The 24,884-nt window shown below is 24.5% G+C and overlaps 1 protein-coding gene across 2 annotated transcripts in view; it reads right to left on the reverse strand.

Moving 5' to 3' along the window:
- The window catches only part of pnt (ETS transcription factor pointed), a 594,656-nt gene that overhangs the window by 181,770 nt on the left and 388,002 nt on the right, over nucleotides 1–24,884 (reverse strand). The window contains exons 1-2 of one of the 2 annotated variants that reach the window (XM_075291729.1): nucleotides 5,974–6,256; nucleotides 15–131 (exon numbers count right to left, since the gene is read on the reverse strand). In XM_075291729.1, coding sequence (XP_075147844.1) covers nucleotides 15–131; nucleotides 5,974–6,241 — 385 coding nt within the window. In that variant the 5' untranslated portion in view covers nucleotides 6,242–6,256. Of the gene's footprint in view, nucleotides 1–14; nucleotides 132–5,973; nucleotides 6,257–24,884 lie in introns of those variants that run through there. The other variant, XM_075291727.1, reaches the window with a different exon arrangement.

The raw sequence follows: 24,884 nt of genomic DNA on the forward strand, positions 1-24,884 counted from the left end.
CTAGATACACTTACCTTTGGTAATATTACTGTTTTGAGCTTCCTTCTCCCAAGAAGCGAAGGAGGCTTTCAACACCTCAGCTACCTTACGGTTTGTACCGGGAGTGAGAGGAGGTATTTGATTAGGTACATCTGCAAAAAAACAAAAACAATATATTTTATAATGATATCTACAAAACGTGATAGCTTTTAAATAATTTATATATTAAACGGAGAAATCTGTGGTGAATAAAGAAAAAATAAATAGAACAAAACTGAACGCATTTATATTAAAACAAGTAAGGAAAGTCCAAAGTCGGGCGGGGCCGACTATATTATACCCTGCACCACTTTGTAGATCTAAATTTTCGATACCATATCACATCTGTCAAATGTGTTGGGTGCTATATATAAAGGTTTGTCCCAAATACATACATTTAAATATCACTCGATTTGGACAGAATTTGATAGACTTTTACAAAATCTATAGACTCAAAATTTAAGTCGGCTAATGGACTAGGGTGGAACACAATGTTAGTAAAATAATATGGGAAACATTTAAATCTGAGGCAATTTTAAGGAAACTTCGCAAAAGTTTATTTATGATTTATCGCTCGATATATATCTATTAGAAGTTTAAGAAAATTAGAGTCATTTTTTTCAACTTTTCGACTAAGCAGTGGCGATTTTACATGGAAAATTTTGGTATTTTGACCATTTTTGTCGAAATCAGAAAAACATATATTTATATGGAAGCTATATCTAAATCTGAACCGATTTCAACCTAATTTGGCACGCATAGCAACAATGCTAATTCTACTCCCTGTGCAAAATTTCAATTAAATCGGAGCAAAAAATTAGCCTCTGTGGACAAAGGAGTGTAAATCGGGCGAAAGCTATATATGGGAGCTATATCTAAGTCTGAACCGATTTCAACCAAATTTGACACGCATAGCTATAATGCTAATTCTACTCCCTGTGCAAAATTTCAAGTAAATCGGAGCAAAAAATTGGCCTCTGTGGACAAAGGAGTGTAAATCGGGCGAAAGCTATATATGGGAGCTATATCTAAATCTGAACCGATTTGGATGATATTTTGCAAGTTTTTCGATACTCATAAAATATTCGGATGTACGGAATTTGAGGAAGATCGGTTGATATACACGCCAATTATGACCAGATCGGTGAAAAATATATATGGCAGCTATATCTAAATCTGAACCAAAATCAATAGGAATCGTCTTTGAGCCGAAACAGGACCCTATACAAAATTTTAGGACAATCGGACTAAAACTGCGAGCTGTACTTTGCACACAAAAATACATCAACAGACAGACAGACGGACAGACAGACAGACAGACAGACGGACATCGCTAAATCGACTCAGAATTTAATTCTAAGACGATCGGTATACTAAACGATGTGTCTCAGACTTTTCCTTCTTGGCGTTACATACAAATGCACAAACTTATTATACCCTGTACCACAGTAGTGGTGAAGGGTATAATTAATATTATAATGAATTTATTTTAGTCAAGATATTGGGAATACGAAAAAGTTTCTCCTATTTCTGGCCGTATTTTTTCTTATATACAAAATATGCATTCTGAACGCTTCTTCAGGTGTCGAAAAGGTGACTACTGTTTAATGGGCTCATACGCGTAAATACACGATTCATCACGATGTCGTAGAAAGAAGTACGACATCGTATGAAATTACCATACCAACGATAAACACTGGTTCTTGAAGAAACTTTTCGCCAAAAATTGAATTTATTGCTACAGAAAATTTTGCCAAAATTTTATTTCTACATCAAATGTTTTTTTTATTTCTACAGAAAAATTTTTCAACATTCAATTCTACATCAAATTTTGTGAAAATTGTATTTCTTTAGAAATTTTATTTCTTATGAATTTACCACACATCGTATGAATTTACCATAAAAACGATAAACACTGGTTCTTGACGAAACTTCTTCGTCACAAATTGAATTTATTGCTACAGAAAATTTTGCCAAAATTTTATTTCTACATCAAATGTTTTTTTTTATTTCTACAGAAAATTTTTTCAAAATTAAATTCTACATCAAATTTTGTGAAAATTTTATTTCTTTAGAAATATTTTGTAGTAAATTTTATTTAAATTTTGTTTTTGTAGAAAATTTTGTCAAAATTTTATTTCTATAGAAAGTTTTGCAAAAATTTTATTTCTATTGAAAATGTTCTCAAATTTTTTTTCTATCGAAAATTTTGTCAATAATTTATTTCTATAGAAAATTTTGTCAAAATTTCATTTCTATCGAAAATTTTGCAAAAATTGTATTTCTGTAGAAAATTTTGTCAAAATTCCATTTCAATAGAAAATTGTTTTCTACGCAAAATTTTTATTTCTAATATTATTTCTTTAAATTTTGTCAACGAATTTAAACCTTTTTTCGGAAGGTTCAAGTGTGGTTCACTAAGCTACACTTGTAGTTTAGTCAATGCATGGTTTTAAGCTGAAATCAAAAACAACAATAATGATTGAAGAATAAACCAACAATAACAAAAGAAAACGAAAACAATTTATTTCTATAAAAAATTCTATCAAAATGTTATTTCTATCGAAAATTTGGTAAAATCTTCTTTTCCACCGAAAAATTTTTCAAAAGTTTATTTCTATAGATTTTTTTTCAAAATTTGAGTTCTTTAGAAAATATTGTAAACATTTTATTCCTATACAAAATTTTGTCAATATTTTATTTCTATAGAAAATTTTGTCAAAATTTTACTTTTATAGTCTATTTTGTCAAACTATGATTTTGTCAAAATTTTATTTCTACAAAACAATTTTGTCAAAATTCCATTTCTATGGCAAATTGTGTCGAAATTTTATTTCTATCGAATATTTTGTAAAAAAATTTATTTCTATCGAAAAATTTTTCAAAATTTTATTTCTATAGAAATTTTTTTCAAAATTTTAGTTCTATAGAGAATTTTTTAATTATTTCATTCCTATACAAAATTTTATTTCTATAGAAAATTTTGTCAAAATTTTATTTCTGCATCAAATGTTTTTTTTTCTATAGAAAATGTTTTCAAAATTTAATTCTACATCAAATTTTGTGAAAATTTTATTTCTTTAGAAATTTTTATTTTGTAGAAAATTTTATAAAAATTTTATTTTTGTAGAAAATTTTGTCAAAATTTTATTTCTATAGAAAATGTTCTCAAATTTTATTTCTATGGAAAATTATGTCAAAATTTTTTTTCTATAGAAGATTTTATCAAAATTTTATTTCTATAGAATTTTTTTTTTCAAAATTTTATTTTTGTAGTAAATTTTGTCAAAATTTAATTTCTATAGAAAATGTTTCTAATTTTCAAAATTTTATTTCTATAGATTTTTTTTTAAATTTTAGTTCTATAGAAAAAATTGTAAACATTTTACCTATTCAAAATGTTGCCAATATTTTATTTCTATAGAAAATTTTATCAAAATTTTATTTTTATAGTCTATTTTGTCAACATTTTATTTTTATAGTCAATTTTGTTAAAATATGATTTTGTCAAAATTTTATTTCTATAGAAAATTTTGTCAAAATTTTATTTCTGTAGAAAATTGTGTCGAAATTTTATTTCTATCGAATATTTTGTAAAAAAATTATTTCTATAGAAAAATTTTTCAAAATTTTAGTTCTATAGAGAATTTTTTAATTATTTCATTCCTATACAAAATTTTATTTCTACATCAAATGTTTTTTTTATTTCTACAGAAAATTTTTTCAAAATTTAATTCTACATCAAATTTTGTGACAATTTTATTTCTTTAGAAATTTTTTTATTTTGTAGAAAATTTTGTCAAAATTTTATTTCTATAGAAAATTTTTCAAAAATTTTATTTCTATAGAAAATGTCCTCAAATTTTTATTTCTATCGAAAATTTCATCAAAACTTTATTTCTATTGAAAATTTTATCAAAATTTTTTTCTCTAGAAAATTTGGTCAAAATTTTATTTCCATAGAAAATTTGTACAAAATTTTATTTTTATAGTCTATTTTGTCAAAATTTTATTTCTATTTTGGTCAAAATTTTATTTCTGTAATAAATTTTGTTAAAATTTTCATTTCTATGGAAAATCATGTCAAAATTTTATTTCTATAGAAAATTTTGTCAAAATTATATTTTTATAGTCTATTTTGTCAAAATTTTATTTTTATAGTCAATTTTGTCAAAATATGATTTTGTCAAAATTTTATTTCTACAAAACAATTTTGTCAAAATTTTATTTCTATGGCAAATTGTGTCGAAATTTTATTTCTATCGAATATTTTGTAAAAAAATTTATTTCTATCGAAAAATTTTTCAAAATTTTAGTTCTATAGAGAATTTTTTAATTATTTCATTCCTATACAAAATTTTATCTCTATAGAAAATTTTGTCAAAATTTTATTTCTGCATCAAATATTTTTTTTTTTTAATTTCTACAGAAAATGTTTTCAAAATTTAATTCTACATCAAATTTTGTGAAAATTTTATTTCTTTAGAAATTTTTATTTTGTAGAAAATTTTGTCCAAATTTTATTTTTATAGAAAATTTTCCAGAAATTTTATTTCTATAGAAAATGTTCTCAAATTTTTATTTCTATCGAAAATTTTGTCAATAATTTATTTTTATAGAAAATTTTATCAAAACTTTATTTCTATCGAAAATTTTATCAATTTTTTTTTCTAGAAAATTTGGTCAAAATTTTATTTCCATAGAAAATTTGTACAAAATTTTATTTTTATAGTCAATTTTGTCAAAATTTTATTTCTATTTTGGTAAAAATTTTATTTCTGTAAAAAAATTTGTCAAAATTTTTTTTCTATAGAAAATTTTATCAAAATTTTATTTCTATAGAAAATTTTTCAAAATTTTATTTCTATAGAAAATTTTTTCAAAATTTTATTTTTATAGTCAATTTTGTCAAAATTTTATTTCTTTAGAAAATGTTGTTAAAATTTTATTTCTATAGAAAATTTGATCAAAATTTTATTTCTATAGAAAATTTTTCAAAATTTCTTTTTTATAGAAAATTTTGTTAAAATTTCTTTATTATGGAAAATTTTGTCAAGATTTTATTTCTACATCAAATTTTTTAAAAATTTTATTTCTATAAAAATTTTTGTCCAAATTTTATTTCTATAAAAATGTTTGTCAAAATTTAATTGCTATAAAAATTTTTGTCAGAATTGTATTAGGATATTAATTCGGTGAAATTTTTGTGCTACCCATACTAATAGAAAAAATTACGTTCCAAAATCGTGAACGGAGGGTAACAAAATGAAATGGAGATAATGTAGATGTGATTGGTGGTACCATAGACAAACGACTCCAACGACACCTAACCTAACCTAACCTAAGAAAAGATTTTTACGGTTACCCAATATTATATAATTTTAAAAAAAGATTATGCTAAATTGATGTAAATTAATATATTTTTTTAATTATATATATAAATCATTTCATTTATTTTATTAAAGTGCATGACTAAAAACTAATAAAACAGCTACAAAATTTAACACAATAATAAAAAGAAGAACATAAAAAACAGCCATACACACAAATACGATTTTTTTTGCAAAATTAAAATTAAAATTTTGATAAAAAAAAACTAATTCAATCAATCGCCTTAAGTAAAATTAAGTTAAGTTCTATAAGAATAGATTTATTTCAATTTAATGATTTTACTTAATTTTAATTCAAGAACATTTAAATCTCATTTTTATTAATTTATTTGTATTTAAGGTAATTAATATAAATAATATATATAAAAGAACAAATTCTTGTTTTTACTCTTGCTACACAAACATATCGAAAATTATATTTATTTTCGCTTTCATAGCAACCTGACACTTTACTTGGTTGCACAATTTTCCATTCTATATTAAACATTAATAATAGATTAATTTATTGGTATATGTCATATGTTTTATTGAGTTAGACAATAATAATTGCTATATGGAAAATTACCTTTTAATCGACCATTAGTGGTATATAATTGTTGAAGTTTTTTCGCTTTTAGATGAAATTTATGTGATGTGAAACATGAGAGACTGCTACTGGTTATAGCACCTCCACCACATGTTTTGCTAATAATGGCACCAGAGGTGGAGCCACTAGCAGTATTACGGCTTGTCGATTCACTGGCCACATAATAGGAATGTGGCGAAGGATAACCGCCCACATGTAAGGGGACACGTAAACGACTATCCGACCAATCAATCCATTCATTAGTCATTTTAATTTTATTTTTTTATTATTTTTTTGTTTCGTTTTTTTTTAAGAACTGTTATTTTCTTATTTCAAAAATATATTTTCTTATTTGTTTTAAATATTTATTTTGTTTTATTTTCTTAAAATATATTTGTATATTATACACTTTTAAAACTTTGTTAAATTTAAATTGTTTTGAAAGTTTTTATAAAACAGCTGGAAAATCATTGCGTTAGTTTGATTCGCTTTAATAGACAAAACAAAAATATTATTTAAACATTTGTTTTAGTATAACACACACTCACACATTCACAAAAGTTTTTTTCCAGATATGGTACTAAGTGTTTAATTTAGAACAGGTGTGTATGCTATATAACTTGGGGACGGGTCAAAGACCCCCTTACCAAAAAAAAAAAAAAAACAAAAACAAATCTAAAACAAATAAAATTCATCACAAAACGGTTGTTATAATAAAGCATTCAAATATTTGATTAACCATGACCCTAGCGTGGAAACATATTTCCTATTGCCTTAACTAAACATATAGCGCCTCCCATTAAATCACAATTTTATTATCATAAAATTTATGATATTTTTGATCTACATCTAAAGGCCCCCTTTCTATTTGTTCTCTGATGGCTCAATTAAAATCAACACAAGGACGGCCCGCACACTTCAAATGATGTGTCGTTCTAGGGAAAGAAAGTTCTTTACTATGACACAAGCTCTTCACAACATCACCCTTTTTGAAAGGGCACGAGTTTCCCGCCCTTCCTTAAGAACACAAAGCGTGTTATAACTCAGCACTTGTTTACTTGCATTTGAAAGAAAGCACCCACAAACCATTCAAGTAGGAAAATAGATCATACAGACCACAAGCCTATATTCTTTGATTTTATTGCTGTAGTAAGTAATTGAAATAAATGGCGATGTTAAGTATATGAAAGTATTAACACTAGACTACAGAAAAATTCACCAATCCAATTTTTTTTTAATTTATTTCTTATAGAAATTGTATATCTATAAGAAGATTTTGCAAAATTTTAACTCCATAGAAAGTTTCGCGAACAATTTTTTAAAAACAATTTTCGGAATTTGTTTTTCTATAGCAAATATTTGGAAAATTTTGCTTCATTAAAACAATTTTCCTAAAAATTGTAGAAAATTTTCCTAAAAATTGTATTCCTATAAAAATTCTTTCCTAAAATTTGTATTTCTATACAAATTTTTCCTAACAATTTTATTTCTATAGAAATTTTTCATAAAAATGTTATTTAAATAAAAATACTATAAAAAAATCATTTTTATAAGAAATTTTACGTGTATAGAAAATTTTACAACAAAAATTTATTTCTATAGATAAAATTCCTAAAAATTTTATTTCTATAAAAAATTTCCTAAACTTTTTTTTTTCATAGAAATTTGTTTTTTCTAATTTATTTCTTACAGAAATTGTATATCTATAAGAAGCTTTTGCAAAATTTTAACTCCATAGAAAATGTTGCGAACAATTTTTAGAAACAAATTTCGGAATTTGTTTTTCTATAGCAAATATTTGGAACATTTTGCTTCATTGAAAACATTTTCCCAAAAATTGTAGAAAATTTTCCTAAGAATTTTATTCCTATAAAAATTTTTCCTAAACATTGTATTTCTATACAAATTTTTCCTAACAAATTTATTTCATTAAAAAAAATTTCCTAAAAATTGTAGAAAATTTTCCTAAGAATTTTATTCCTATAAAAACTTTTCCTAAAAATTGTATTTCTTTACAATTTTTAGGAACAATTTTATTTATATAGAAATTTTTCATAAAAATGTTATTTAAATAAAAATACGATAGAAAATTTTCCTAAATATTCTATTTCAATAAAAATACGATAAAAATTTTCCTAAATATTTTATTTCAATAAAAATACGATACAAATTGTACGTCTATAGAAAATTTTACAAAAAAAATTATTTCTATAGATAAAATTCCTAAAAATTTTATTTCTATAAAAAATGTCCTAATTTTTTTTTCATAGAAATTTGTTTCGATTTTTTTTTCTAATTTATTTCTTATGGAAATTTTATATCTGCAACAGGATTTTGCAAAAATTTAACTCCATAGAAAATGTTGCGAACAATTTTTTATAAACAATTTTCGGAATTTGTTTTTCTATAGCAAATATTTGGAAAATTTTGCTACATTAAAAAAATTTTCCTAAAAATTGTAGAACATTTTCTTAAAAATTGTGTTCCTAAAAAAATTTTTCCTAAAAATTGTATTTCTATACACATTTTTCCTAACAATTTTATTTCTATAGAAAATTTTCATAAAAATTTTATTTATATAAAAATACGATAAAAATTTTATTTTTATAGAAAATTTTCCTATATATTTTATTTCAATATAAAATACGATAAAAATTTTATTTTTATAGAAAATTTTATTTTTATAGAAAATTTTCCTCAATATTTTATTTCATTAAAAATACGATAAAAATTTTATTTCTATAAAACATTTTACAAAAAATTGATTTCTATAGAAAAAATTCCTAAAAATTTTATTTCCATAAAAAATTTCCTAAATTTTTGTTTTTTCATAGAAATTTCTTTCAAATTGTTTTTCCTAATTTATTTCTTATAGAAATTGTATATCTATAAGAAGCTTTTGCAAAATTTTAACTCCATAGAAAATGTTGCGAACAATTTTTTAGAAACAATTTTCGGAATTTGTTTTTCTATAGCAAATATTTGGAACATTTTGCTTTATTAAAAAAATTTTAGAAAATTTTCCTAAGAATTTTATTCCTATAAAAATTTCTCCTAAAAATTGTATTTCTATACAAATTTTTCCTAACAAATTTATTTCATTAAAAAAATTTTCCTAAAAATTGTATTCCTATAAAATTTTTATTCTAAAATTTGTATTCCTATACATATTTTTCCTAACAATTTTATTTCTATAGAAATTTTTCATAAAAATGTTATTTAAATAAAAATACGATAGAAAATTTTCCTAAATATTTTATTTCAATAAAAATACGATAAAAATTTTATTTTTATAAAAAAAATTTCCTAAATATTTTATTTCAATAAAAATACGATAAAAATTGTACGTCTATAGAAAATTTTACAAAAAAAAATAATTCTATAGATAAAATAAATTCCTAAAAATTTTATTTCTATAAAAAATTTCCTAAATTTTTTTTTCATAGAAATTTGTTTCAAATTGTTTTTTCTACTTTATTTCTTATAGAAATTGTATATCTATAAGAAGCTTTTGGAAAATTTTAACTCCATAGAAAATGTTGCGAACAATTTTTTAGAAACAATTTTCGGAATTTGTTTTTCTATAGCAAATATTTGGAACATTTTGCTTCATTAAAAAAATTTCCCAAAAATTGTAGAAAATTTTTCTAACAATTTTATTCCTATAAAAATTTTTCCTAAACATTGTATTTCTATAAAAAATTTTCCTAACAATTTTATTTTTATAGAAATTTTTCATAAAAATGTTATTTAAATAAAAATACGATAAAAATTTTATTTCTATAGAAAATTACGATAAAAAATTTATTTTTATAGAAAATTTTCCTAACTATTTTATTTCAATAAAAATACGATAAAAATTGTATTTCTATAGAACATTTTACAAAAAAATTGATTTCTATAGAAAAAATTCCTAAGAATTTTGTTTCTATAAAAAATTTCCTAAACATTTTTTTCATAGAATTGTTTTCTTAAAATTTTCTTTCAATTTTTATTGATACGATAAAAAAATTATTTTAAAAAAATCCTAAATATTTTATTTCAATAAAAATACAATAAAAATTGTATTTTGCAACCATTTTACAAAAAAAAATCCTAAATTTTTTTCTAAAGAAAATGTTTCTAAAAATTTTATTTCTATAGAACACTTTCCTAAAAATTTTATTTCTAAAAAAACTTATTTTTATAGAAAAAAATTCCTAAAAATTTTATTTCTATAGAAATGTTTCATAAAATATTTATTTAAATAAAAATACGATAAAAAATGATTTTTATAGAAAATTTTCCTAACTATTTTATTTCAATAAAAATACGATAATTTTTTTTCTATAGAAATTTTACAATTTTATTTCTATAGAAAAAATTCCTGAAAATTGCATTTCTATAGCAAACAATTCCTAAAAAATTTATTTCTATACAAACTTTTCTAAAAATTTTATTTCTAAAGAAAATTTTCCTAAACATTTAATTTCTATAGAAAATTTTCCTAAAAATTTTATTTCTATAGAAAAATTTTCTTAATTTTTTTCTATCGAAAATTTTTCTAAAAATTGTATTTCTATAAGAATTCCTAAAAAAAATTTCTATAGAAAAATTTTCTAAAAATTTTATGTCTATAGAAAAATTTTCCTAGAAATTGTATTGCTATAGACAAATTTTCCTAAAAATTTTATTTCTATTAAAAAATTTCCTAAATTTTTTTTTATAGAATTTTTTCCTAAAAATTTTTATTTCTATAGAAAATTCTATAGGAAAATTTATTAAAAATGTTATTTCTATTGAAAAATTTCCTAAAAATTTTATTTCGATAGAATTTTTGCCTAAAAATTTTATGTCTATAGAAAATTTTATAGGAAAATTTATTAAAAATCTTATTTTAAAGAAAATTTTCCTAAAGATTTTATTTCTATAAAAATTTTTAAAAATTGTATATCTATAGAAAAATTTTCCTAAAAATTTTATTTCTATAGAAAGGTTTCCTAAAAATTTTATTTCTATAGAAAATTTTCCTAAAAATTTCATTTCTATAGAAAAATTTTCCTACAAATTGTATTTCTATAAAGATTCCTAAAAAGTTTATTTTCTCAAAAGTTATGTGTATAGAAAATGTTCTCAAAATTTATTTCTATAGAAATTTTAAGAAAAATTTTATTTCTAATTATTATGTTTCTAAAAAGAAAATTTTAGAAAAAATTCCTAGAAATTGTATTTCTATAAACAAATTTTCCTAAAAATTTTATTTCTATTGAAAAATTTCCTAAAAATTTTATTTCTATAGAAAATTCTATAGGAAAATTTATTAAAAATTTTATTTTTAAGGAAATTTTCCTAAAAATGTTATTTCTATAAGAAATTTTCCTAAAGACTTTATTTCTATAAAAATTCCTAAAAATTGTATATCTATAGAAAAATTTTCCTAAAAATTTTATTTCTATAGAAAGGTTTCCTAAAATTTCATTTCTATAGAAAAATTTTCCTACAAATTGTATTTCTATAAAGATTCCTAAAAATTTTATTTTCTCAAAAGTTATTTATATAGAAAATGTTCTAAAAACTTATTTCTAAAGAAAATTTACGAAAAATATTATTTCTTATTATTATGTTTCTAAAATGAAAATTTTCCTAGAAATTGTATTTCTATAGACAAATTTTCCTAAAAATTTTATTTCTATTGAAAAATTTCCTACAAATTTTATTTCTATAGGAAAATTTATTAAAAATTTTATTTTTTTATCCTAAAAATTGTATATCTATGGAAAAATTTTTCTAAAAATTTTATTTTTATAGAAAGGTTTCCTAAAAATTTGATTTCTATAGAAAATTTTCTTAAAAAAATTCATTTCTATAGAAAAATTTTCCTAAAAATTGTATTTCTATAAAAATTCCTAAACATTTTATTTTCTCAAAAGTTATGTGTATAGAAAATGTTCTCAAAATTTATTTCTATAGAAAATTTAGGAAAAATATTATTTCTTATTATTATTTTTCTAAACAATTTATTTCTATATTTTTTCTGAAAAGTTTATATCTACGATTATAGAAAATTTTTGAAAAATTTTATATCTATAAAAATATTTTGCAAAATTTTATTTCTATGGAAAATTTTGTTAATATTTTATTACTATAGAAAATTTTATTTCTATTGAAACTTTATCAATCTTTTATTTCTATACAAATTGTATTTTTTGGAAGAACATATTGAACAGAAAATTTTCTGAAAATTTTATTTCTATGGAAAATACTCAAAATAAATTTCCTGTTGCCTAGTGTAATATCACCACCAATAAGAGAAAGGGTCATGACACCACCCGCACATTGCATTGCAGACAACTCAACGCTTCATCAATCTTTCTCCTTCGAAGATTTTTCAACAAAACTATGATGATTGCTGGGATTGCCGTTACCAGAGAAGGTCAATCAAGTTTAAATAATGAATCGCATTGATTTGTTATAGAACATTAAAATGTTTAACATCACCCAACAATCTTTGGTTAACATGATTGTGTTATGATTGTGCTGAAACACACTGCGCCATATGAGAATCATATCACCACCCTTTTGTGTTCGTTACGATTCTGTTACGATAATTGAATTTAAACGCTTGTGAGTATTATTTGAACTTCGTTTAACCCTTATATCTCTATATTGAAAACAATTCAATTGCCATTGAAAATCTATTCGAATGAAAGCAGACCCTATTCTCGAGAAGAATAATTGTATGAATATATGGTGGCTTAATAGGGTTTACGATTACATTAACACCCTTGTTAAGAATTTCATATTTAGTAGCCTTATTGTTTTGATTGAAATCGTTTATCGAGAAATTGATATCGCACGCATAACACTTAGATGTACAATAATTCCTTGACAAGGGCGATATAAGTTTGGGTTATTGTGTTAAATCTGGGACCACCAACGTATTAGTAAAGGGAGAAACTATTGTTTTTCATTACATCTTATTGGTTATATAGGAAAAAATACTCAACTATTGAAGAAATATAAATCAATATTCATTTGGAAAGGCATGGAGATGAAATGTGTAAATATGAGGTTATACCTTTAATATTAATATAAGGGCTACGACCCAGCAAAACCAAGATGGAATATGTTTCGCAAAATGTCCAGGTTTTTTTTTTTCTTCGTTTACGATGAAGTTCTTTTTAACAAGTCTTAGAAATTACGCCATTTGGTCGTGAAACAACAATGTTGTATAACATAAACCAAAAATATTTGGTAAAAATTCTACGCTAATAAGATTTAAACATCTTGTCAAAATTTAATTTCTATAGATTTTTTTTTCAAAATTTTATTTCTATAGACATTTTTTTGCAAAATTTTATTTCTATTGAAAATTATGTCACAATTTTTATTTCTTTAATTTTTTTTTGCAAAACTTTATTTCTATATGAATTTTTTTGCAACATTTTATTTTTATTGACATTTTTTGTCAAAATTTTATTTCTATAGAAAATTTTGTCAAAAATTTATTTCTATAGAAAATTTTATCAAAATTTTATTTCAATAGAAAATGTTGTCAAAATTTTATTTCTATAGACAATCTTGGCAAAATTTTATTTCTATAGAAAATTTTGTCAAATTTTTTTTCTATAGAAAGTTTTGTCAAAATTTTATTTCTATAGAAAATTTTTGCAAAATTTTATTTTTATAGAAAATTTTGTCAAAATTTTCTTTCTTAGAAAATTTTGTCAAAATGTTATTTCTATAGAAAATTTTGGCAAAATTTTATTTCTATAGAAAATGTTGTCAAAATTTTATTTCTGTAGAAAATTTTGTAAAAATTTTATTTCTATAGAAAATTTTGTCAAAATGTTATTTCTATAGAAAATTTTGTCAAAATTTTATTTCTATAGAAAATTTTGTCAAAATTTTATTTTTAGATAAAATTTTGGCAAAATTTTATTTTTATAGAAAATTTTGTCAAAATTTTCTTTCTTAGAAAATTTTATCAAAATGTTATTTCAATAGAAAATTTTGGCAAACTTTTATTTCTATAGACAATCTTGGCAAAATTTTATTTCTAAAGAAAATTTTGTCAAAATTTTATTTCTATAGAAAATTTTGTCAAAATTTTATTTCTATAGAAAATTTTGTCAAAATTTTATTTCTATAGAAAATTTTATTCTTATAGAAAATTTTTGCAAAATTTTATTTTTATAGAAAATTTTGTCAAAATTTTCTTCCTTAGAAAATTTTGTCAAAATGTTATTTCTATAGAAAATTTTGGCAAAATTTTATTTCTATAGAAAATGTTGTCAAAATTTTATTTCTGTAGAAAATTTTGTAAAAATTTTATTTCTATAGAAAATTTTGTCAAAATGTTATTTCTATAGAAAATTTTGTCAAAATTTTATTTCTATAGAAAATTTTGTCAAAATTTTATTTTAGATAAAATTTTGGCAACATTTTATTTTTATAGAAAATTTTTGCAAAATTTTATTTTTATAGAAAATTTTGTCAAGATTTTCTTTCTTAGAAAATTTTGTCAAAATGTTATTTCAATAGAAAATTTTGGCAAACTTCTATTTCTATAGAAAATGTTGTCAAAATTTTATTTCTGTAAAAAATTTTGTAAAAATTTTATTTCTATAGAAAATTTTGTCAAAATTTTATTTCTATAGAAAATTTTGTCAAAATTTTATTTCTATAGAAAATTTTGTCAAAATTTTATTTCTATAGAAAATTTTGTCAAAATTTTATTTCTATAGAAAATTTTGTCAAAATTTTATTTCTATAGGAAATTTTCTCAAAATTTTTGTTTCTATAGAAAAATTTCTCAAAATTTTATTTCAATAGAAAATTTTGTCAAAATTTTATTTCTATAGACAATCTTGGCAAAATTTTATTTCTATAGAAAATTTTGTCAAAATTTTTTTTTCTATAGAAAATTTTGTCAAAATTTTATTTCTATAGAAAATTTTATTCTTATAGAAAATTTTTGCAAAATTTTATTTTTATAGAAAATTTTGTCAAAATTTTCTTTCTTAGAAAATTTTGTCAAAATGTTATTTCTATAGAAAATTTTGGCAAAATTTTATTTCTATAGAAAATGTTGTCAAAATTTTATTTCTGTAGAAAATTTTGTAAAAATTTTATTTCTGTAGAAAATTTTGTAAAAATTTTATTTCTATAGAAAATTTTGTCAAAATGTTATTTCTATAGAAAATTTTGTCAAAATTTTATTTCTATAGAAAATTTTGTCAAAATTTTATTTCTATAGAAAATTTTGTCAAAATTTTATTTTTAGATAAAATTTTGGCAAAATTTTATTTTTATAGATAATTTTTGCAAAATTTTATTTTTATAGAAAATTTTGTCAAAATTTTCTTTCTTAGAAAATTTTATCAAAATGTTATTTCAATAGAAAATTTTGGCAAACTTTTATTTCTTGGCAAAATTTTATTTCTATAGAAAATTTTGTCAAAATTTTATTTCTATAGAAAATTTTGTCAAAATTTTATTTCTATAGAAAATTTTGTCAAAATTTTATTTTTATAGAAAATTTTGTCAAAATTTTATTTCTATAGAAAATTTTGTCAAAATTTTTGTTTCTATAGAAAATTTTGTCAAAATTTTATTTCTATAGAAAATTTTATCAAAATTTTATTTCTATAGAAAATTTTGTCAAAATTTTATTTCTATAGAAAAATTTGTCAAAATTTTATTTCTATAGATTTTTTCCAAAATGTTATTTCTATAGAAACTTTTTGCAACATTTTATTTCTATAGTAATTTTTTGTCAAAATTTTATTTCTATAGAAAATTTTCTTAAAATGTTATTTCTATAGAAAATTTTGTCAAAATTTTAGTTCTATAGAAAATTTTGTCAAAATTGTATTTCTATAGAAAATTTTGTCAAAATTTCATTCGTATAAAAAATTTTGCCAAATTTTTATTTCTATAGAAAAATTTGTCAAAATTTTATTCCTATAGAAAAATTTGTCAAAATTATATTTCTGTGGAAAATTTTCTCAAGATTTTTGTTTCTATAGAAAATTTTCTTAAAATTTTATTTCTATAGACAATTTTCTCAAAATTTTATTTCTATAGACAATTTTCTCTAAATGTTATTTCTATAGAAAGTTTTGTCAAAATTTTATTTCTGTAGAAAATTTAGTCAACATTTTACTTTTATAAAAAATTTTGTCAAAATTTTATTTTTATAGAAAATTTTGTCAAAATTTTATTTTAATAGAAAATTTTGTCAAAATTTAATTTCTATAGAAAATTTTATCAAAATATTATTTCTATAGAAAATTTTGTCAAAATTTTCTTTTTATAGAATATTTTTGAAACATTTTATTTCTATAGAAAATTTTGTAAAAAGTTTATTTCTATAGATTATTTTGTCCAAAGTTTATTGCTATAGAAAATTTTGTCTAAAATTTATTTTATAGAAAACGTTGTACAAATTTAACAGTTGTACATTAAACATTTAGCCAAAATGTTTCTTCAAATTAAAAACGCACGGCAGTTCTGTTTTGAAACACTGTCTTTACTTAAGGATCCTCAGAAATAAATATCTATGCTATCTATTGTCATAGAAGAAGAAACGGTAAATTACAGGTACCCATTTATGTCAATGTATCTACCTGGTTCCGACCGTTCAGTTTCAAAAGAGCAACAACTGTCCGAAATGACTTTTAGGCGCCTCTCAATAACAATAGTGAGGTGTTCATATTCCACCCATAGGTTATTTATTTTGTGGGCAAAACTATTTGACTTCTGTCAATGGTATTATTTTGTGTATGGGTGATCTGGGAGAGGAAGGGAGAGAAAGTGAAAAAAGTATTCCCTCGCTATCCACGTGGAAAATGAATCTGATCTTAAAGATAACCTCAATAAAATCTAAACAGTTACAAATAAGATTTTATTTGAAACTTCTCGAAAAATGTCTATGTTATTGTGAATTAGGCAAAATGGATCTGTTGCAAAGAAATGGTTACCATTGGGTCAGTGGTGTGTTTCAATGTGATCCAAATTTTAAAATTGCCATTAAAACACCAAAAAATTTAATTTTTTTGCATGTGTGTAGAAAGTTTGGAAACAATTGCACTGGATTATACCGCTGATGGTTAGATTGGGATAAATAGAGTGATAGCCCGTTATTTCAGGTTCACTTAGACTATTCAGACCATTGGGATAGCACAGTGGTGAACATCTCTTTTTGTCACTGAGCGCTGCCCCATTCCATGCTTAGCTCAATGACAAGGGACCCCCATTTTTATAGCCAAGTCCGAATGGCGTTTCACATTACGGTGAAACCATTTAGAGAAGTTTGAAACACTCAGAAATATCACCAGCATTACTGAGAGGGGATAATCCACTGCTTAAAAAATTGTTAGTGTTTGGTCGAAATTGAAATTGAACTTAAGAACCTTTGTATGCAAGGTGGGCATGCTATCCATTGCGCCACGATGACCTCTACAACAATTTACTATAGTGTTGTAGAAATGCAAAACGAGTTTAAACGTGATCGCAATTCGAATTTTGATAAGCCGAGTGTTCCGTCCAGGCTACCATGGCAGATAACGTAACAAAAATCTCCGATATCGTATTGGCAGAATGTTAATTGTGGGGGGCTGTATTAAAGGTTCGCAAGACAACTGATCACGATCAAATGATCATATGGGACATATCCAGTACAAAAGGTTCGTTTCGGTCTGGTCAATAAGATCAACCACAAGACCGTTTCAGAACAGTGTTTGGAGCTCTTTAAGCGGAATCCAATGTTTGAAACATAAACCTAGGTCCTCTGATTTCCTAGAAAATTTCAGCTAAAAGGACACGAGAACAAATTTGGGAAAGCGTCCCTTCCATTACCCTATTCCTTAAAAGATAAACATGAGATTTGTAATGAACATAGCTACAGGTTGCGTGGTTTAAATAAGTTTCCTGTGTGAGAGAAATAAAGAAACGTACTCTCTCAAAGGAATCGTAAAAAATGCTACGGTTCTCGAAGTTAAATTTAAAAATTCCACGCCTTACACCAGATTCTGGATTTATAAGAACAATTTCTGTTTGAGATCTAAAGGCAACTCAAACATCGCATCTAAAATCGGGAGACCAATGTATATGTAGGACAAGGGTGTGACTGATATGTATTGCAATCAACTTTAGGTTGCTATAATTCGCTCCCAATTCATATCAATTGACCTGGGAGTCAAAATAAATACCAGTTATTATCGGGAAAATGTCCTAAAGACGAAACCTTGGGCAGACACCATGGAAATTCCAACATAACTCTAACACCATCGCATGCTGCGCGCATCAATTAAGAATGGATTGAAATGGCCGTTCCATTTCTCCCGCAATATGGCCACTAAATTCTTGGGATCTCAATGCTTTGTACTTCTGTGTCTGGGGTATGTTGGAGAGTAAGGTTCGCATTAAAAAAAAATACCTAAGTGTCGATAATTTCTTGAAGGAGCTTCACCAAAATGGTTCAAAATAACTCAGACATTTATTGCAATCAGTTTTAGGTTGTTATAATTCGCTCCCAGTACGTATCAATCGACCTTAGGGTCAAAATAAATACCGGTTATTATCGAAAAAATGTCCTAAAGACGAAACCTTAGGCAGACACCAACAGAAATCTAGCACCAAGGCGGAGATGGGTCTATACGGGGAATATACCAAAACATAGACTGATACACTCCATATTTAGCACACATATTTGAGGACCTACTTTCCAATTGCACAATTTGGTCACTCAAAAAATCGATTTGATGGTCATCCGCCGAATAGCAAAAGTCCTTGGCTAATTGGTTCAAGCGCATGCAAAAATGTATAGATCTTAATGGAGAATATTTTGGAAGACAATAAAGCGATTTCATTTATAAAGATTTGTATTTTTTTCTTATCCCGAAATATAAAAGCCAACCCTTGTAACTGGAATAACTTAAATTGGATTTGGAAATTTTTTAGCTTTTTTTCTTGGGGTAGGGATGGGTGGTTTGACATTGTTTAGTTTGCAAAATATAATATCTCACTTTTGTAATATCTGAACGTGAAGAGGCCTTCAATATTCCAGGTCTCCCCGTTTATCTTGAAGGATTATAATCGAAATATTTATCTTCTCTGAGCCAACATTTTAAATCTTCACGAAATTTACCATTAACTGCCTGTTCATGGAATTTTCGTTCGCCTCGAGACGAACGATTCGCCAAAAATCACATATTAATATCTCGAAAACCAGGGCCTGTGGAATCACAGTTTTTTCGGTGTTCGATAGTAAATCATAAATAATGAGTGCAGGAAAAATTCACGATTTTCTAGAAAATATATCCAAAGTTATTTTAGTTTGAATCTAGACGAACGATTCGCCTCGAGTCGATTTTGTGTTTCATGAACAGGCAGTAAGATTTCTTCCAATCCACAGTAAATCCGTTATAAAGTAGAGATTTTTTTGTTTTGATTCAAGGAAACATCACAATTCACAATAACAATTAAATTTCGAATAGCGACCTCTGTTGGAAGTCTTAAACATATCTCATAGTAAAGGAGTTACTAAGAAGTGATTTTCTATGATTGTTGTGTTTTGTTTTTTTTTTTTGTTTTTATCTAGATACACATGTTGCGCTAAATTTAATATTAATCCATATGTTTTACTAGTAGTAGGTAACAAAATGATAATAGAAAAAAAAAATTGGGAGAGAGAACAGAGAGAGGGAGAGAGGGAGCAAAACCAAGTACGGAACCCAAAGAGAATAGAAGTTAGAAGTTTTTATTTTTTAAAACTACCGAGGAGAGCGAATTGATATAGTCGTTGTTTTTGTTGTATATTCCCACAAAAGGCAAGAGAGTCCCAAAACAAAAGTCGTGATAACAACTGGAATTTTCTGTTTACGAAATGAATGTTGACTTTATCACCATTTAATAATATTTTTAAACGATATTATTATTGTTTTGTATGACCAGCATATATATTTTTTTAATTTATAAAAAAATATTTGTTGACAGATATTATATTTTCTATGCCGCCAGCAGAAATACACTTCAAATAAACACTGATGGATTCATAGCACTTTGTATTAAAAATAAAAAACCAATATTAAAATTTTATTATTTTAATTTTTTGGTTTATTTTTATTTTTCAATTTAGTGGTATTACTTTTTATCACAACACTTTTTTATTTAATAGTAAATATTTTGCACACTTTTATTTGTGTAGATATTTTGGTTTTGTTTCGTATAAATTCACATTGATTTTTATTATTTATTAGTTAAATGATTCTTTTCGTTTTAGGTCTGTTTTTTTTTTTTTTTTGTGTGCCACACACAAATAATTATTGTGTATCTATTGGATTCGTATGAATATCAACTGAATGTGAGCGGAATAATGTTCATAAACGAACGATCATCATCATATCCTAAAAATAACACGCACACTATAACAGCCTAGCAGGTACAAATACCCACAAGCAACTTATGGAGACTAAATGCTCTTTGTGCACTCTCGTCCATAAACAAACGCATACGCACACATACACTCACACCCATCCAACCAAGTAAAGATCATCGCATTGCATCGTAACGAAACGCTACGAAATGAAATCTTTAAAATGTAGCACAAAAGTATCTATGTGAGCTGTAGATACAAGATAGCCACACACACAGTGTGCCATACAATTTCATGTCTACGCATGTATTTGTTACATTTGCACTTTTACTCTTGTTTTTGTTTGTCTCATCTCTCATTTTATGGCTCTTTAGCTGACCATAACCACTTTACTCTTTTATGGCTCTCTTGATACAGTGGCTCTATTGATCTGTGCAGTGATTTGTGAAAATCTAAAAACAAAAATGTACTTCATTCACAAAATGTTCAAAAGTCCATTGAATGTTTAAAAAAAAGAGATAAAATAATCGTATGGTGGTTTTAAGAGAGATTTCTTTTTGTGTTTATTTCGTTTTTTTTGCTTGGTGGGTCGACGATAGGCGAAAAACTCCCATCTAAAAACGGAAACGGCCATCATCATTGTCGACACACTGCTACAACATGTTGTTTATATATTTTTTTTACATTTGTATATTTGCTCTTATGAAAATACAAAAAAAAAAAAAACTAAATAACAAATAATCAGTAAAACAATTCTTTACAGAAAAAATGTAAAAAAAAAGACTAAAAACTATCAATGATTGCAAAACAGGGTGTGTGTGCGTGTGTGTAAAGAGAAATCATGTTGAAAGGAAAGGAATATGCAAATAGCTTTAAGTAACACAAAAACAATCCAAAACAAAACAAGTATATAATGCAAAAAGTTTGGCCAGAACGAATTTTATGTGCCCTCCATTATGGTTTGCGTACAAAATTCTACAACAGGTGGGAACTCACAGAACAATTTTTTTTAAAGATTCAATGGATTTTTTATTGAAATTGCTTCAATCACGAATATTATACACAGAAAAAAATACCCGTAGTTAAACTAACGCTAAATTTAACTTTATTTGCTAGTAGTTAAATTTTATTATTTTTTTTCGAAATTTTGTACAGATTAATGAAATCTTACTTTATATATATATATATATATATATATATATATATATATATATATATATATATATTATATATATATATATATATATATATATATATATATATATATATATATATATATATATATATATATATATATATATATATATATATATATATATATATATATATATATATATATATATATATATATATATATATATATATATTATATATATATATATATATATATATCTATATATATATATATATATATATATATATATATATATATATATATATATATATATATATATATATATATATATATATATATATATATATATATATATATATATATATATATATATATATATATATATATATATATATATATATATATATATATATATATATATATATATATATATATATATCTACACTAATTTGCTTAACATTTTGCACAAGAAGAACAATTGGTACAATAGTCAAGTGTGCCAAATTTGATTGAAAATCGGTTCAGCTTTAGATATAGCTCCCATATATATCTTTCGCCCGATTTACACTCATATGACTACAGTAGCCAATCTTGCAATCCGATTTAATTGAAATGTTGCACAGGGAGTAGAATTAACCAATTTTTATACCCTTCACCACTACTGTGGTACAGGGTATAATAAGTTTGTGCATTTGTATGTAACGCCAAGATAATTGTCATATACCCATCTTTTAGTATACCGATCGGCTTAGAATTAAATTCTGAGTCGATTTAGCGATGTCCGTCTGTCTGTCTGTCCGTCTGTCTGCCTGTCCGTCTGTCTGTCTGTCTGTTGGTGTATTTTTGTGTGCAAAGTACAGCTCGCAGTTTTAGTCCGATTGTCCTAAAATTTGGTATAGGGTCCTGTTTAGGCTCAAAGACGATCCCAATTGATTTTGGAAAAAATCGGATATAGCTGTCATATATTTTTTTCACCGATCTGGTCATAATTGGCGTGTATATCAACCGATCTTCCTCAAATTCCGTACATCCGAATATTTTATGAGTCTCGAAAAACTTGCAAAATATGAGCCAAATCGGTTCAGATTTAGATATAGCTCCCAAAATGTTGTTTTTTTCGGCAAGCATATATATGATTCCAGAAATCGGATACATAATTGTCGACAAAATAAGATGGTTGCGATAAACATGTTCCATGGTCACCGTCCAAAAATAAAATTTTGCTATTGAAATATGTTTGGGGTGATCATATTCCTTTTCTGAGTGCACCCTTAAATTCCATTAGCTTATTTGCAATAGATCAAAATGCTTTTGTAAGCTTGTAAACAATAAAATGAGCTGTCACTGGCATATACCTTTCTATTGAGAAGACGAGCGTGAAATGATAAATTCCATATCAAGTTCATAATTGTATATAGCCCCCATATAAGCGACCCCCATATTTCAATTCTGGCTCTCTACGTACCGTGCAAAAAGTCCATATCGCTTCGTAATTATTTGTAGACTTACCTACACACAAAAAAAATTTTTTTCTGATTCAATCACGAAATTAATTGATCCAATTAATTTTTAATTGAAATGTCTTCAATCACAGAAATTATAGTATCAATTAAAAAATTAATTGAAGGTAAATTAAAAAGTTAGTTGGTCCAATTAAAAAATTAATTGATACTATTATTTTTGTGATTGATTTTTGTTTCAATTAAAACATTTGTTGAATCAATTAAATTATTAATTGAATATTTTTTAAAACTCAATTAAAATTTTAATTGGAAAAATTTTCGTGAAATTTTTTTTGTGTGTATACATACCTTTTTTGTCCAATATATACCACGTATGGACTAACTCACAATTTAGAAAACGATGTTAAGAAGTTTTAAGATACCTTGCCATCTGTAAGTATTACCACAAACCAAGTAATTCGATTGTGGATGACAGAGTCTTTCGTAGAAGTTTCTACGCAATCCATGGTGGAGGGTATATAAGAATCGTCCTCGTCGAACTTACGGCCGTATATACTTGTTTTTGTTTTCATACCCTCCACTATAGGAAGGGGAATATACTGGTAATCGGTTTATATGGGGGCTATACATAATTATGGACCGATGTGGACCAATTTTTGCATGGTTGTTAGAGACCATATACTAATACCATGTACCAAATTTCAGCCGGATCGGATGAAATTTGCTTCTCTTAGAGGCCTCGCAAGCCAAATTTGGAGCCCGTTTATATGGGGGCTATACGTAAAAGTGGACCGATATGGCCCATTTGCAAAACCATCCGACCTACATCAATAACAACTACTTGTGCCAAGTTTCAAGTCGATAGCTTATTTCGTTCAGAAGTTAGTGTGATTTCAACAGACGGACGGACTCTTAGAGCAATATTTCGATATGTTACAAACGGAATGACAAAATTAATATACCCCCCATTCTATGGTGGAGGGTATAAAAAAACTATAGTTAACAAACGGAACTAATGGACGAAGAGTTGTTCATTCATAACACAGGCATCACTCTGCTTGCCACTCATTCATTCATATATTTGAGATAATGCAAAAAAAAAAAACAACAACGAAAAACTTCAGTGATCACTCAAGATTTGTTATCAGAATATAAAACAAAAAAAAAATGTACAATAAATTGATTTCGAATTGCCATACAAGTGAGAAAAAAAAATTACGTATTCTGAAGGCAAATCGAATCAATTAATCTTATTTTAAGAACAATACATATTTAATTCAGAAGTTTGTGTTGTGTTGTGTTGTTTTTTTTTTTTCGTTTTCGTATATGATACAAAGGCTATAGACAATAAAGTTTGGGAAATTCAAAACACAATGGGATGTGATTTACATATGCAAATTAAATTTTCAGTTTTGACAAAGTGTTGCAGGGTATAATATAGTCGGCCCCGCCTGACTTTAGAATGTCCTTACTTGTTGACATTATGAGAAGATGTTATTTCTTAAATAGTGGATAAAATGTAGATTATTACATTTTCCATGTTTCAACAAAGCATTTGGGGAAAAATATCAAAAAGTAGAGTACAATGTGCATATTTTTCTGTAATTTTTTTGTGCTCTGTTTAGTACACAAATATATTTTGGTCATTCCCCAAATATTTATATTCAAATCTAGTCTCTCATATTATTAAATATAATGGCAATTTCAAAATGCAATTACTTTTCCTATAAGGCAAAAAATTATAAAATTTGCCAAATTGAATGTAAACGATATTTCAATAAGCGATTCACAATAAAAATCAAACAAAGCCGCATAACAAATTAGCCCCTGTTTTACTATTCGACTGCAGTTGAAGGCATTTAATAATTCTAATATCGTTTATGACTTTTAAATGCTCCAACGATGACGTAGTTCATCCCCTGACCTGGCTAGGCTAATGAATATTTATGATGAT

The sequence above is a fragment of the Haematobia irritans genome, chromosome 1 (assembly GCF_050003625.1).
Source record: "Haematobia irritans isolate KBUSLIRL chromosome 1, ASM5000362v1, whole genome shotgun sequence".
Classification (NCBI taxonomy): Eukaryota; Metazoa; Arthropoda; class Insecta; order Diptera; family Muscidae; genus Haematobia; species Haematobia irritans.